The 15,804-nt window shown below is 34.0% G+C and overlaps 1 protein-coding gene across 1 annotated transcript in view; it reads left to right on the top strand.

The window, feature by feature from the left end:
* The first annotated feature begins 1,514 nt into the window (after window positions 1–1,514).
* LIPI (lipase I) overlaps window positions 1,515–15,804 on the top strand; it is a 41,479-nt gene continuing 27,189 nt past the window's right edge. Inside the window, exons 1-6 of the mRNA XM_077765631.1 lie at window positions 1,515–1,898; window positions 3,807–3,915; window positions 5,973–6,074; window positions 11,428–11,517; window positions 12,474–12,641; window positions 14,340–14,444. Coding sequence (XP_077621757.1) covers window positions 1,587–1,898; window positions 3,807–3,915; window positions 5,973–6,074; window positions 11,428–11,517; window positions 12,474–12,641; window positions 14,340–14,444 — 886 coding nt within the window. The 5' untranslated portion in view covers window positions 1,515–1,586. The remainder of the gene's footprint in view (window positions 1,899–3,806; window positions 3,916–5,972; window positions 6,075–11,427; window positions 11,518–12,473; window positions 12,642–14,339; window positions 14,445–15,804) is intronic.

Raw genomic sequence — 15,804 nt, forward strand, 5'->3', positions numbered from 1 at the left:
TCTTTTCATAAGTAAAACTTCCAGAAACCATATAATCATGGGCTCTCATAAAAAAAAAAACAAAAAAACAAATTAAGAGGCAGCTGGGTGGCTCAGTCAGTTGTATCCAACTCTTGATTTCAGTGCAGGTTGTAATCCCATGGTCCTGAAATCGAGCCCCCAATCAGGCTCCACACTGAGCATGAAGCCAGTTTATGATTCTCTCTCATTTCCTCTGCCCCTTTCTCCTACTCATGTGCTCTTTTTAAAAATAATTTTAAAAAATTGTATTACATGCTTACTTTGAAAGAAATTACAATTCTGAGAACCTAAGAAAAAGAAAATTAAAAAGCAGCCATTGTTTCACTGCCTAGCTGTGACTCTTGCTATGATTTGGCTTAGATATTTCATTTTTCTGCCCTACATCTAGGATAGATGGATGGATAGGTAGGTAGGTAGGTAGGTACATAAGGTAAATAGATAGGCAGACATATAGGATGCACGCATTGATAAAAATACTATATGATGACAAGGTGCCTGGGTGGCTCAATTGGTTAAGTGTTTAACTCTTGATTTCAGCTCAGATCATGATCTCATGGTTCGTGTGTTTGAGCCCCACATTGGGCTCTGTGCCGACAGTATGGGCCCTGCATGAGATTCTCTTTGTCTCTTTTCTTTCTCTGTCTCTGCTCCACTCATCCTCTTGTCCTCTCAAAATGAATAAATAAACTTAAAAAGAAAAAAAAACCTAAATGATGATATTTAAGTTATTTTAGGTTTTTGTGCAATTATGCATAACTGTTATTAATGTCTTTATATTTAATACAAATTGCTTATTTCATTAATATAAATCCTAGAAAGAAAGTGAGAAGGAATACATATTTTGAAGATTATGTGTGTACCACATAATTTCAATTTCAAAAGGATGTTGTACCAATTTATACTCTTAGCATTCATTTATATAATTATTTGTCACATTTACCTTCATGAGTATTAAGTATTAATATGATTTTTTCTTTAATTTGATAGGAAGAAACTGATACCTCATTGTCTTGATTTCTATTTATTTGATATCGCTAATTAGATAAAATATAATATTCTTGTAAGATATGTAGTATTATTACTTATACACATAAGTATTCCTTTGCAGAATTTCTTTGAAAGCTCAAAATCAAATTATGTACTTTTACTGGTATGCGTAATACTTTTTTACTAGCAATGTTAATGATTTTAGTCACACCACTGCTGTTTTGTACCAATAAAAAATAATTTTTAATTTTAACTAATCCTATTTCTTTTTATATTTTATTTAAAAATTTTGAGTGCTTCTTGTTCAAAGCGTCTTTATATAATCAACAAATTAACCATTGTAGTTGCTGAGGATATTATGTTGCAATACTAGTGAAATAAAATCCTTCCCACTCTCCAGGTTCAAGCCTGTTCTTTGTAACAGCAATGAGAATTGTATCTAATACAATTATCTATCCCAGTACTATCTCAGTACTCAGCTTAGCTGATTTTTTTTTATTTCAGAGAATGAAAGACCATGCCTTGAATTCTCTCACCTCAACATATTGGATTCCATCAAAGATTTGTTTATTCCCAAAATGAACATTGTTTTGATGCTGTATACAAGGAACAGCCGTTCCTGTGCTGAGCCACTGTTTGAACAGGATAACTCACTTAATGTTAATTTCAACACAAGCAAGAAAACAGTCTGGATTATTCATGGATACAGACCAACGGGCTCCACTCCTGCATGGCTTCAGAATTTTCTAAAGGTTTTGTTGACTTACGAAGATCTGAATGTAATTGTAGTAGACTGGAACCGGGCTGCTACAACTTTTCTATATAGCAGAGCAGTTAAAAACACCAGAAAAGTTGCTGCGAGTTTGGGTATATATATTCAGACTCTTTTGGTAAGAATTTTATATATTATGTATGGTATACAATATACAGTGTTTTATGCAATACCACAGAGTGGTAGTAGTAGGATAAATACTTTTTTCCTATAAGCATTAAGAATTATTGGTTTTATATGCTACCATTTACAGGCATCTTTCTTTGTGTAAATGGATAAATGCCGTACCAAGATATGAACTGTCTTATTTTTTAAAAAAAAATCTTAAATACTCAGTTATTATATTTTATCTTAAAATCTTTTATGATTTTTAGGGGCACCTGGGTGGCTCAATCTGTTAAGTATCTGACTCTTAGTTTCAGCTCAGGTCATAATCTCACTGTTTGTGGCTTTGAGCCCCACATTGGGCTCTGCACTGGCAGTGCAGAGCTTGCTTAACATTCTCTCTCTCTCTCTCTCTGACCACCCCTGCTCACATGTGCATGCATCTGCACGCATACTCTCTCTCTCAAAATAAATAGATAAACTTAAAAAAATCTTTTAAGATTTTCATTTTTTGTTACTGTACCTATACTGACTGGAGGTTAAGGTCATGATTCTCTGTGCACCAAGGAGATAAACTATATATATAATCATTAAGTTCTTTTCTAAGGTATGGCTAATATGTTTATAGTTTATCAAGTGTAAATTGTCAGAAGTAAGAGGAAAACATCTTAAAAAGTTGCATACGTCTGCCAGTCTTTGAGACCAGTCTTAGTACAGCATTTATGTTCAGGGCTGGGATGAGTCTAACAAATTCAGGCCAGTTTGGGGTCATTAGCAATTTGAATGATTTACATTTACTATGTCAACCCATATGGAGATCAGTGTCTATTCTAGAGAGAGATGTGGTGGTGATGAGCACTTGAGAGAAAGGAAGGTAATTTCTGGGGCATTCTTGGGCTTGAAATCTGTTTTGAGTTGTGTCATGCTGGATTTCCAAGACTCTCTTAAAACTGAGCAAGCATAACAGATCCAAGAAGCAGCTCCATATAATGGTTAGGAGTCATACTGGAGCATTTCAAAGATCAAACCTATCTCTTATCCTCTGTGTGACTTTGACCAATTGTTTAATCTCTCTTCCTCATGTATTTTTCTATACATTTGGAATAATCAAACTTTATAACAATATTTTTTATATAAGTATACAATTAAATTAATTCTTAACTAGTACCTGGCATAAAATAATCTGAGTAAAGTCAGGATCAGTATAATTTATACATCCCCAAATTTGGACAAAACCAAACCATTTCTCTATAGAGAGAGAGAGGAGGTGATCACCTGTTCTTATATCCTATAAACCGTATAACTGGTTTTTGCTTATAGCAGTGGTCTTTTCTCTAATAAACATGTACTACAAAGTGTTGGAAATATGATTGTTAAATATATAAATTTAGGAAAAGGCTTTATATTAAGGAAAAAGGATGAAAAGATCAGTAACACTAAAGTTGACAGCAATACCTCCTCAGGTTTCTGGGCAACTCATTATCAAACCATTCATTCAATATTTAATAGGTGCCCAGAAATAATTTTGGGCAATAGGATAAAAATAAATAACTCATAGGATTAATGTGAATATTAAATATGAGATTTACAAAGCACTTACTCAAGTACCCAATAGTGTCTATTACTATTACTACAGAATTCTTTATTAATTAATGTATTATCTTGCATATACATTTTTAGATAATAGATGACAAAGGTTTTTAAAAGCTTAATGTGATTATGAAAATATAGACAGAAAAATCAGATATCTTATGGAAAATGTTGAACAAAGATATAGTTGTTTTGAAATTAGAAAATCCCATTCTCTATATCCCAGAAATGTATTAAACAAGAAAAAAAAATGGATACTAGAATATTGATACACAAGGCATAATTTGTGATTTCTGAAATGAAAATCATAATATTGCATTTTCAATTGCAGAGCCATGGAGCGTCTCTTGATAATTTTCATTTCATAGGTATGAGCTTAGGGGCTCATCTTAGTGGATTTGTTGGAAAAATATTTCAAGGCCAACTTGGAAGAATAACAGGTAAAATATTTTTGATAAAATTAGTGTTTTAGCATAATTTTAACCATCAGAAATTATTTACAAGTTAACAGAGACAGTAGTTAAGCAGTGGAAATGATGTACATTATTTTCTTCTGTATTATATTCAATGCTAGTCTTTGTTTTAGTTAGACTCTAAAGTCTTGTTTCTTGTTTAGTTCTTAACACCACTGAAGTCCTCCTATAGAAGTGGGTGGAAAATCAGTGTCTGCAGTTCCATGTGAATTTTAAGAACACATTATTGTAACAGTCCAGAGAAAGCTTGACCCATTAAACATAAGATTTTTTCATGTATTAACTAAATAAATAACCATAGATTTAATTTTCATAAACTTTAACATACTTCAGTTCTTTTAAAGATTTTATTCAAACATCAGAAGAGAGAATCAGGAATTGATAACCAAGCTTGAGGGAGTCTAGATCCTGATTCCCCTCATATTTTCCTTAACTGAGTCCTTGTATCCAGAAAGTTTAGTAACCAAATCATAGTGACATGGATTTTCATGCTTCCTTTTGGGAATGGTGGTTATTTTATAATCAGAAAGTTAGTATCCTTCCCCAGCCAACCCAACCAATTTAGCTTTAAAAACAAGTTTATTTATTATTTGGGGGGGGAGAGAGAAAGAGAAAGAGAGAGAGAGAGAGAATGAGAATGAGCAGAAGAAGGGCAGAGGGAAAGGGAGACTGAGAATCCCAACCCGGGTTTACACTGTCAATGTGGAACCCAAATCATGACCTGAGCTGAAATCAAAAGTCAGACACCTTACTGACTAAATCACTCGGGTGCCCTATAGTTTTTTAACACATTGAGATATGTGTCCATAGAAGATTTATAATGATTTTGAGTGTTAATAAAAGTAATAGAGTTTTAAGTGAAGCAAAGGGGGAGGGGAGATATTAATGAATTGCATAAATAAGAGCTTTACAAACCTTAAGTATACCTTACTTTGATCAGTTTTAATATTATCCCTGTTATACAGATATGAAAACAGTTTAAGTGAATGAATATGGAAGGATCAAAAAATTTTTAACAGCTAAGCCAGGATTTACACAAAGCTTTCTAGCAACCAAAGCCCGTTTCTCTTTCAACCACCACACTAATCCTACTTTATGTTAAACTGTGTTTATTCACACATTAGTCCAGTTTAAATGACTCCACATGCCACGCAATCATCAGGGTTTAAAAGTCCAGCAAATGTAGTAGTTCTACATCAGAATTATTTATGAAAAGAGAAGTTTTGGCCTCATTTAGTCAAATGGGCTAAAATAAACTAGGATAATAGGAGGACTTGAGATGAACAACATTATATTTTACTTTAAAAAAATATATTTTGAGATGATTGTATCTCCCATTGCACAGATGTTCTCAAGGTGTTAAATTTTACCTCTTCATCCCTTTTTGACACTCACCAGTAGGTCATGAGCCTAGAATTTGTATATAGAATTTCACATACACCAGGAATAATATCTATATTCTATGGAACTTTGAATGCATTTTCTTTTCTTTTGTGTATATGGGAAGTTTTTGTGGAAAATAAATGATAACATAATAACAGTTGTGTTTTATCCCATAGCATAAATTGTATTGGCACTTAAAAATCATTTTACAACTGCAGATAGATCCAGGATGAACTAGTAAGGCATGAGGTTCAAGACAGAACCAAGATACCATTCATTCCCCTTGCGCTCCAGGAGGAGTAGGAATTACTTATTATTAAATATAAAAATACTGCCAGTTTATCCCTAAGTACTTCTTAAATAAAAATGCTAAAAGAATAAAACCTACAGTATTTTGTTTAGGCATTCCTAGTATAGTTTAACACTAAATTGTTGGTAAACTCAGAAGATTGGTAAGAAGTATCATTCAAATAATGAAGATATTTGCTATTCATCCAATTTCATTTATCTTTAGATTAGTTTTTAGACAGTTTAACCTAAAGCTGTATACACACATTTATGTAATAATACAAACATATGATCTAATAGACACTGTGGTAGAAATTGATTAATTGATTGATAGTTTGTTTCTTGAATTTCAGGTCTTGACCCAGCTGGGCCAAGGTTCTCTGGACAGCCATATAATCAAAGATTAGATTACACCGATGCAAAATTTGTGGATGTCATCCATTCTGATACCGATGGTAACAATGTAGGATTTATTGCTTAGTTATTTGAAAATGAAACGGAGATGTAGACATTGGGATGCAGAGAAAAAAAAAAAAAGAGAAAGAGTAGTGGATAAAGTGATGATGAGTCTGTAATTGTAAAATGATTATGTTTCCCACAAGTGGTGTTTCTTGGAGTTAGTGACATTCTATAGTGTTAAAATGGCACTTTTTGCCTTCATTTTACCTCCTTCAAGTTTCAAGACCTGTCCTATCATCCTAAAAAGTTGAAATTTGATTTAAAAGAAACTTCATCTTGTTCATGCTATTGACAATTTTTATTTGATCACAAATTCTCCAGTGCTTAATGTTCCTGATATATTTAGGTTATCATTCTCCATTCATTTTCTTGCTATGATGTGTATCAACTAGAACTGAACATAGCATTTGAGGCACAGATGAGGAATACCTTCCCCTAAAGGTAGAGAAATAATCTCTCTACTGTTTTTAATTATCTTCCTGAAAATGTCAAATATGTTATTGGTAGTTTGAGCCAGAGTGCTTTGGACAGACCCTTTCAAGGGATATTTTAGATGGCCCTGAGCCCCTTTCTGATTTGGAATTGATGATACTAATCTTTATTGAGCACTTCGTATACTTTGGGCAGTGTTTTAAATGCTTTATGTGAATTAATTACAGCGTTCTCATCAGTTCCCTTGAGACAAGTAAGTATCATCTCCTTTTTACTTATGGAAAAGCTAGAGTCAAAGTCACAAGGCCAGTACATAGCAGAGCCAAAATTTGAAATCTTTTGATTCTAGAGCCTGAGCTTCATAAGCTTGTTGCTCTGATTAGCTGACAATTTACATTTGTTGTCATTGTGGGCAGGGGGAGGATATGGCACTACCATGGGATGCAGAGACTATTCTGATTTCCCTATTTCCTCAGGTTTCTTTTCTCCCTGGTTCAGGTAATTTATTTGCTCCCAGTCCTTTGACTCGTGGTGATCCATGCCAGTGCCTTTGCAAGAGATACAAATGCTATAAGTTTCATAGATGACAGTTTCTCAATATCTATGTCAACCTGCCACTGGGCTGAGCCTATATGGGTACAGTTTTGCTTCTTATGTGGAATCTGAGTTCACCTATATTTCACAAGGAGTCAGTGCCTGAAGGTTCACAGTTCTAGTGTGATACCTCAACCTCTCAAGTCTTTTTATCTCTAGCTCTTATATCAGCTTCATATTCCCACGCACAGTATACCTACTGCCCACTTGCTCTGCGGTTCTTTGTCTGAGGTCTTCTTTCTGAAATCCCAACTTCAGCTCTGCCTATGGCCCTAGAATTAGCTCTTCCTACTTTTTATTATTTTCTTTGCATTTTTGGGGGCTTTTCGTAATAAACTGCTTTGCATTGTCTTTCATTCTCAACGTTTTTTGATGACCCAACTTATCAGCTCTAACTTGCCACTAAATGCCACATTATTTTGGCACCTTTGATTGATCTTTTCATAACCATCACAAATGAGGGACATATAATTTTGATGCTGCATACCCACCTTTCTCAAGGAATTTCTGAATGAGATATTTAGGATCGGTACATATCTGGCAGATTATCTCTTCCTTGAAAACTGTTCAATGAGTGCATCTTTTACTTACCACTAGTTTTTGTCCTTTTCAGTTGTTTATGTTAAAAAATCTCTGTGGCCTTCCAAAATTGTGAATTAAGTAATTTGGACTCACATTCTTGCTGGGATATCATGGAAAAATTACCAGTCCAATATCCAGAAGATAGAAAACTTCCAGGGAAGTAAACTGGCAATCTGGAGTCACTTTTCTCGTATGTTCTCTGATGCATAGAGTATGGGAAATACTTTTGAAACCCATACATGAGCTTGTAAAACGTCTCATTTTTATCTTCTTTCCATGAAATGAAAGGAATATAGAAATGCTTAAACTTTATATAACACCTCCAAGTTAATATATTCTTGGAGAGAAAAAAATAGAACAAAGAGGGAAGATACAATTAATATCAGTAATAAAGAGGATTTAATGTTACAGATGCTACAGGTATTAAAATGATCATATTATGATATAATGAACAATACTATGCAAATTTGAAAATATATGATTATATGGGATGATATATAAAATAGAAAAAATTTATGAGGAAGCAAAAGCATTTACCAAACTGACAAGTTAAGAAAGAAAATTTGAATGGTTCTATAATTATTAATAAAATAGAAACTATAATTTAAAAATTTCTNTTGGCTAAGGTCCTGGTCTCGTGGTTCATGAGTTCCAGCCCCACATCGGATTCTATGCCCGCAGCTCAGAGTCCAGAGCCTGCTTCAGATTCTGTGTCTCCCTCTCTCTCTGCCCCTCTTCCACTCACACTCTGTCTCTGTCTCTCAAAAAATAAATAAATGTTAAAAAAAGTTAAAAATTTCCAACAAAGTAAATCCAACACAAAATTTTGTCTCTACCAAACAATTAAGGAAGAAGTAAGACCACTTTCACACAAAGAATTTCAGACAATAAAAAAAGAAAAGTAGGAAACTGTTTATAGCCTTTTAAAAAGGATTCATAAACTTAATGTCAAAACTTGAGACAGGCATTATAGAAAAGAAAATTTATGGACATTTTGTTATAACCATGGATGCGAAAATTCTACATAAAACATCATACTAGTAAACCAATTCAGCAACATATAAAAATGGATAATGAATCATACCCAATTTGAATTATTATAAAGAAACAAGTTTATAATGAAAGCATACACAAAAGCATACATGAATATGAGTCAATTTTTATATGTGAAAATCTGAACTGTAATGTTTTGGGAGGCATCCATAGAAGCTAAAGAATAGCAAAAAAAAAAAACTATTGTATTAAGAGATGGTTATTATTTTTTTTATATTTATTTATTTCTAGGAGAGAGAGAGAGCATGAGCAGGGGAGGGTCAGAGAGAGAGGGAGACACAGACTCTGAAATAGGCTCCAGGCTCTGAGCTGGCAGTCAGCACAGAACCCAACGTGGGTCTCGAACCCACGAACCGTGAGATCGTGACCTAAGTGAAAGTCGGACGCTTAACCGACTAAGCCACCCAGGCGCCCCAAGAGGTGGTTATTATTGTTGAAGGAAAAGGAGAAGCTGGTGATTAGGTAAGAACATGATAGGAATTTCCAGGTGCTATATCTGGACAATGCTGTGGTAGCTAATTGGCTATTTTCTTAATAATAATTAATCTTTAGTTTTATATTTTCTTCACATATGTATTATAAATTATAATACAAACTTAAAAAGCTGTATTTGCTCTCCCTACACTTTCTCCAGTGAAGGGAATGAGTGACCTAAATGGCCAAACTTTTCAGCCCCCTCCATCTGATAAAGGTGGAATGACATGACTGAATCAAGAGCTATTTAAGCTAATATAAATGTGTTTTGCTTCTCCCTGATTCCTGAGGAGTTTTCTTGGCTTGATTCTATTTAGTAGCAGGTTGGAGAAAATGATGGCTTCAACCTGGAACCCCTAGTTTTGGAACTCCATGTTGAGCTCAGACATGAGGAAATTAAAGGTCTCCAAAATCATTGGCCTTTTGGTGGGGGGCATGATTAGGAGACTACATGTTTAGGAGATTACAAGCAGACGATGGAATGTACAGAGGTTAACAAACCCTCACCACTGTTAGAGTCAAATCACACTTATGCTTCCCAATTCTAAGGAGTTCTAATGAACTCTCCTAAATTGTTCTTTGCTGGGTGCCTGTGTGGCTCAGTTGGCTAAGCATCTGACTTTGGCTCAGGTCATGATCTCGAGGTTCATGAGCTCTGTGGTGACAGCTAAAAGCCTGGAGCCTGCTTAGGGAGTCTGCTTTGGATTTGGTGTCTGTCTCCCTCTCTCTCTCTGCCCCTTCCCACTCACAATCTGTCTTTCTAGGTCTCTCTCTCTCAAAAATTAATAAACATTAAAAAAATCAAAAATAAATTAAAAAATAATAAATTGTTCATTGCTTTTCCTTACGTGTTGAATCCCCTCCCCCATGATGCACATGCCCAGTGTTCTTATGCTCTGATAATACCTCACTAGCAGTTATCTTGTTCTGTTATATACTAGAATTAAATCATGTTGCTGCATCTTAATCCTGACTGTCAGACCTAAGTATTTATCTTTGTTATATAAATTATTGCTGATCACTTTTAAGAGTTTATTATGCCATAGGAAATTTCTAATGCCTTAAGTCAAAGCACTGCAGGCTTACCTGGCAGCAAGGTTTTAACTTTTAATCATAGTCCTGAGTATTCTGAGCTTGCTACCCTCTTTCATTTCTATGACTTCCCTTGGTTATAGATCCCATATTGGTAATCATGGACCCAGAATTTGTACTTCTCCAGTGCCTTTAGGATCTACAGATATACAGAAGCCCTTAAATCATAGCTACATATTTATGTCACTCTGGCCCATTTTGTTCCAGCTGAAGCAGCATATTTAAATTTTTCCAGTTAGTGAATCTAATACCATGTTTTAGGCCTTACTATCCAGAGTACGAGCAAGTCATCACACTAGCCTAAAAAGTCCTTTTTCTTCTTTCACATTGTACTCTAGATAGCCTGGCTTATGCTCACATAGGTTTTTTTTTTTTTAATGTTTTTCATTCGTTTCTGAGAGAGAGAGAAAGAGAGATAGCATGAGCAGGGGAGGGTCAGAGAGAGAGGGAGACACAGAATCTGAAACAGACTCCAGGCTCTGAGCTAGCTGTCAGCACAGAGCCCAATATGGGGCTCGAATCCACAAACTGTGGGGTTATGACCTGAGCTGAAGTCAGATGCTTAACCAACTGAGCCACCCAGGCGCCCCAATTCACATAGTTTTCTACTTGGTTCACTGTCTTACATAGTTCACATTTTGTGTGACTCTACCTCCTCAGTGGGGATTTCCCTAACCAAACTACTTGAAAGAGCAACCTGCCAACAAGAGCTAATTCCTCTTGTTCTACTTGTATTTTCTCTATAGCCCTTATTATCTGGCATACTATATTCTCACTTGTTTATTATGTCTTCCTCTCACTAACATGTAATTTCTACTACAAAAAGCATTTTTTCCTCTTTTTCTTTTTTACTTACATATTCATTGCACAAAGAACTGTGATGGACCTGTAGTGAATCGGTGACTTGTAAATATGTTAAATTAATGACCTATAATTTTCATGAGGAGTTAATTTAAGGCATTCATACCAAAAAATACATCTTTTAAAAAATAGCATTTATTTTATTTTTAATTCAAGCTTTAAGAGTCACTTTCAAAGGAATTTATAGGAGATTCTATTTGTACAAGTGTTGCTGACCTGATTATATTCACCTTGTGATTTCTTGAGTGCTTTTCTTCTCAGGTTTAGGAATTAATGAACCCTTGGGACATATAGATTTTTATCCAAATGGAGGAAAAAAACAACCTGGCTGTCCTACATCCATTTTTTCAGGTATACCAATAGTATTTTTGAATAAATTATGTATGATACAAAATGATAAAAGAAAATCAATTTTTCCCTCCTAATCTATGGGCAAGATTTTGATTACCATCACTGATGATTCATGATAGATCATGAAAAATGATTTAATTGGATTTTTCTCAGCTCATAAAGTTGACCAGTAGATATCCCATTTGGTCGTGATGAGACCTATATAGTTTCAACAGTTTTATTTCATTATTTTAAACATTAGGAGACGTTCTGAGTCATTGAAGAAGTAAACTAGTCAAAGTATCATGTAAAGTGAGTTTGGTTCCAGGACTTAATCTTTACCATCACTATAGTATTGTACAAACACAGATTCATAATCTCTTGCATTTGGTTGTTACATAAATAGCCAAGCAGCTGCTGCAGGTGTGGAGTTTAGCTCACTTCATAGCAGTAGGAAGCATCCACAGTGACATCTGGTCAAGTAACATATGGCCAAAGCCCACTGTAGCTAGAGAAGCTTGATCAAAGGTTATACAGATGTGAGAATTTGGGGAAAGAAAGGGGAATAATTAAGTTTTAATGTTCCTGGTTTCATAATCCTCTCTGACATTGAGTAGAAATATTAGGGGTGTGGGGTTAGAAGAGAAACGTGTAGATAGTTATTAAGTGTGGTGGCACTGTGTTTGTAGAGTGCGTCAGTTTATTGAAATTAAATATATTTTTTCTCTGTGGTAATTATTTCTTTAGAAAAATATCTTTTAAATCTCCTGTAAAAGCATATTAAATTTACAATTTCAATGGGACAACCTCTTTAGCTGCTTGAGATAAAACTGCATTGTGATCAGGCAACATTTTTTAATATTCAGAAGTGCATGGTATTGAGTAGAACTTAACCTTTAATTTTTCTCTAGTTTGCTTGAACTTGGTTTAATACATCTACAGTTCTTTTCCTTTTTTTTTTTTTTTAAACACTTAAGGAATTTCATATATTAAATGCCATCACCAGAGAGCTGTTTACTTGTTCATGGCATCTTTGGAAACAACCTGCCATTTTATTTCATTTCCTTGTCCTTCATACAAAGATTTCCAAGCTGGTTCATGTGTGGACTGTGATGACTTCAAGGAAAAATCATGTCCTAGGCTAGGTAAGCAAGATTGTTATGATGACTATAAGATTTTGTGGAAAATGAATAACATGATTGTTAGTATTTTCTGCTGGAAGCTTTTTATTTACTTATGAATGTGTTAGCATTTTATGGAAAAACTGTCTGTGGAACAGCCAGACAAAATAGTTTCTTTCCTACTAAGTACTTTTTAAGGTATTTAGTGAGAGGAATTTAATCAACTACCTTTCTTTGTTCAGATCTGGTGGTCTCATGATGATCTTTGTTCTTGCTCTGCAGAGGACTCTCCCTATCTATTTATCATCCATCTGTATTTCCACAAAAAAAAAAGACTACATTTTTTTTTTTTTTGAGACTTGTGCATTCTTAGTGGCACTGAGGGTTTTTATTTTTATGGAAAGTCTTAGGAGCAGGTGGAGAGGTGTAAACCATAGTTAGCTTTTCATTTGCTATTAGCAAGGAGACATGAGTCATACATGGTTCACACCTTCCAAATCTATAAAACTTGGCAGGAGCAGTTAAGTATTCCAACTTTTGATAACTACAGCCTGCTGGTGGGAAATTATAGAGAAAAATGAATCCACATAAAAATAGAACGTTAGAGATGGAAAGAATCTCGGAGGTTGTTTGTTCAGGATTTTCCAAAATCATTACCAACCCCCAAGCATGTCACGAGCATATAAACATCTGATCAGTGTCATGATTAGGATCTGCCAGAAATGTTTCCAGAGACAAAGGGGCTCAATGGAAATGGGTAACAATTACAAAGGCTGATTAAACAGCTTCCTGCAGTCTTCTTTAGCAGGAGGTTTATACTAATGTGTATAGAGAATTATTAGGAGAGACAGGCAATATGCAGGCTTTGTCAGACTTACTTTCTTGTAGACCCCTTCTGTCCAGAAAACATCTCGTGGGATTCCTTACCTTCAGACCTCACATTGGGGATTACTTTTCTGGTCCCATTGCTTTTCCATATAAATGAGAAAATTGTGACCCAGTGTGAGCATAAGGATTGTGTAAGGACACAAGTGAGAGCTAGAGTTAAACTTCTTAATTCTCAATTCACTGTTCTTTCTACTAATTCAAATTTCAAATTCAGAGGTAGAGTGTGGGAAGAGACAAATACATAAAGTGGGAAGCATTTTCAATATATATATGTGTGTGTGATAATATTTCAAATTAACTAATAATGTATATATCTGAAGTATACATATTATATACATAATATGTAGTATATATAGATGCTACCTATACTTCATGTGTTATATGTATAATGTACAGACATACATACTGTATCTGTATTAGTGTGTATATGTAGGAGAATTGGGGGCTCTACTCATGGAATAAATTCTGTATTGATTTTATCTAATCATTTTATTCTGCTGAATTTACTAAAAAGAGATACAAATAAAATTATTAATTTATGATATAATAGTAAAAACCGCTACAAATGGATTGTAGCCATATAGAGTATGATAAACACTGATAAGATTTCCAGGGAGTAGATTTGTTTGTGAATCTTTAATTTGAGTTACTATGTAATTAAAATAAATAGAATGTAAAATTATTTGAAAAGTCATTTTAAGTTACAAAAATCCACAAAGTATTATTATAATTATCATTATAATACATTAGTTCTTTAGTTCCCTTAGTTATTTGAAAGCTTTGTGTGCTATTTATAGAAGTCTAGTTTCTAATGTTTTCTTTCTCAAATCTCAGGTAATAAAGCTGAGCAATGGAAAAATGCTTTAAAAGAGAGAAAAGAAAAAAGATTTCTCAGGACCACTGTGTTTTTGGATACTACTGGCACAAGACCATTCTGTAGTAAGTTAATGTTTTTAACAAATCAACAAATAGTTTTATATACTAACATATTTTCTCCAAAATGTTCTTCCTTCCCACTCCAATTTCATTATGTAACTTCAAGGAACTCTGTAATTTTTAGAGCCAAATTCAAATAAGGACTTGATATTTTAGATAGAATGAACATATGCTTTGGGCAATATTTTCCCAAAGAAACAATGAAGGCTTTTTGTTCTTTTCCTCCAAATCTTTTCCTCCAAAGCATGATTATCCTTCCCACCTTTATAGATATGTCAATATATACCAGATTATAGAGTTCAAGACATCTGCCTACACCATTACTGTCCTTTGGGAACTGAAACTAAACTAATAAATAATAATCTTCCCAACATATTTAGAGTTAGACAAGAGAAAATTTAATGAAGAGAGAATCTCTTAGAAATATATTAAATAATTAGATTTATGAGGAGCTATTTAAAAAATTATTCTGTTTAAAGATGAAAAGCTGGTAGCTGTTTATAAATAAAGGTAAAACCTATTATAGGAAGAATCTTATGAGAAGTTTCAAGTCACTGCCATTGACCTTAGTTACTGAAGGATAAATATTTAAAATTGATTCTCATAGAAAAGTATTTTTGGAGTGCCAGTCGGTTAAGTATCCAACTTGGGCTCAGGTCATGATCTCACAGTTCATAAGTTTGAGCCTGGCCTTGGGCTCTCTGCCAACAGCTCAGAGCCTGGAGCCTGCTTTGGATTCTGTGTCTCCCTCTGTCTCTGCCCCTTCCCTGCTCGTACTCTTGTTTCTTTCTCTCTCTCAAAAATAAATAAACATTTAAAAATAAATAAATAAAAAATAAAAGTACTGTTAGGTCTTTTAGTGTTAATGTTTTGCAGACACAGTTACTATCAATTCTCAGATGTTATAATTTTTAAATATTTCTTAATTTTTAAAATATTAGTGTTATGTCCTATCATTTGGAATTAGGCCTATTATTTAATGAAAATTTTTACTAAATTAAATTTAGATTCAAATGCAGATACAAGAAATACAGAGAGATCCTGTGTACACTTTATCCAGTTTTCTTCAATGTCAACATTTTGCAACACAATATAATAATAATGTAATATCACTACCAGAATATTCATATTTCCCCAGACACTCCTCTGTGTGTATGTATGTGTATCTATGTACAGTTTAATCATACATTTAAGGCTAGTATCTGTCACCACAGTGAAAATAATGAACAGTTCCATTACCACAAGGATCCTTTGGGTGATACTTTTATAACTATATATACCATCCTGTCCTGCTTTTCTAAAATTTTGTCATTTGATAGAGAACAAACTGAAGGTTGATGGAGGGTGGTGGGTGTAGGATGGG

The sequence above is a fragment of the Crocuta crocuta genome, unplaced genomic scaffold, assembly GCF_008692635.1.
Source record: "Crocuta crocuta isolate KB4526 unplaced genomic scaffold, BGI_CrCroc_1.0 scaffold174, whole genome shotgun sequence".
In the NCBI taxonomy this organism is placed as follows: Eukaryota; Metazoa; Chordata; class Mammalia; order Carnivora; family Hyaenidae; genus Crocuta; species Crocuta crocuta.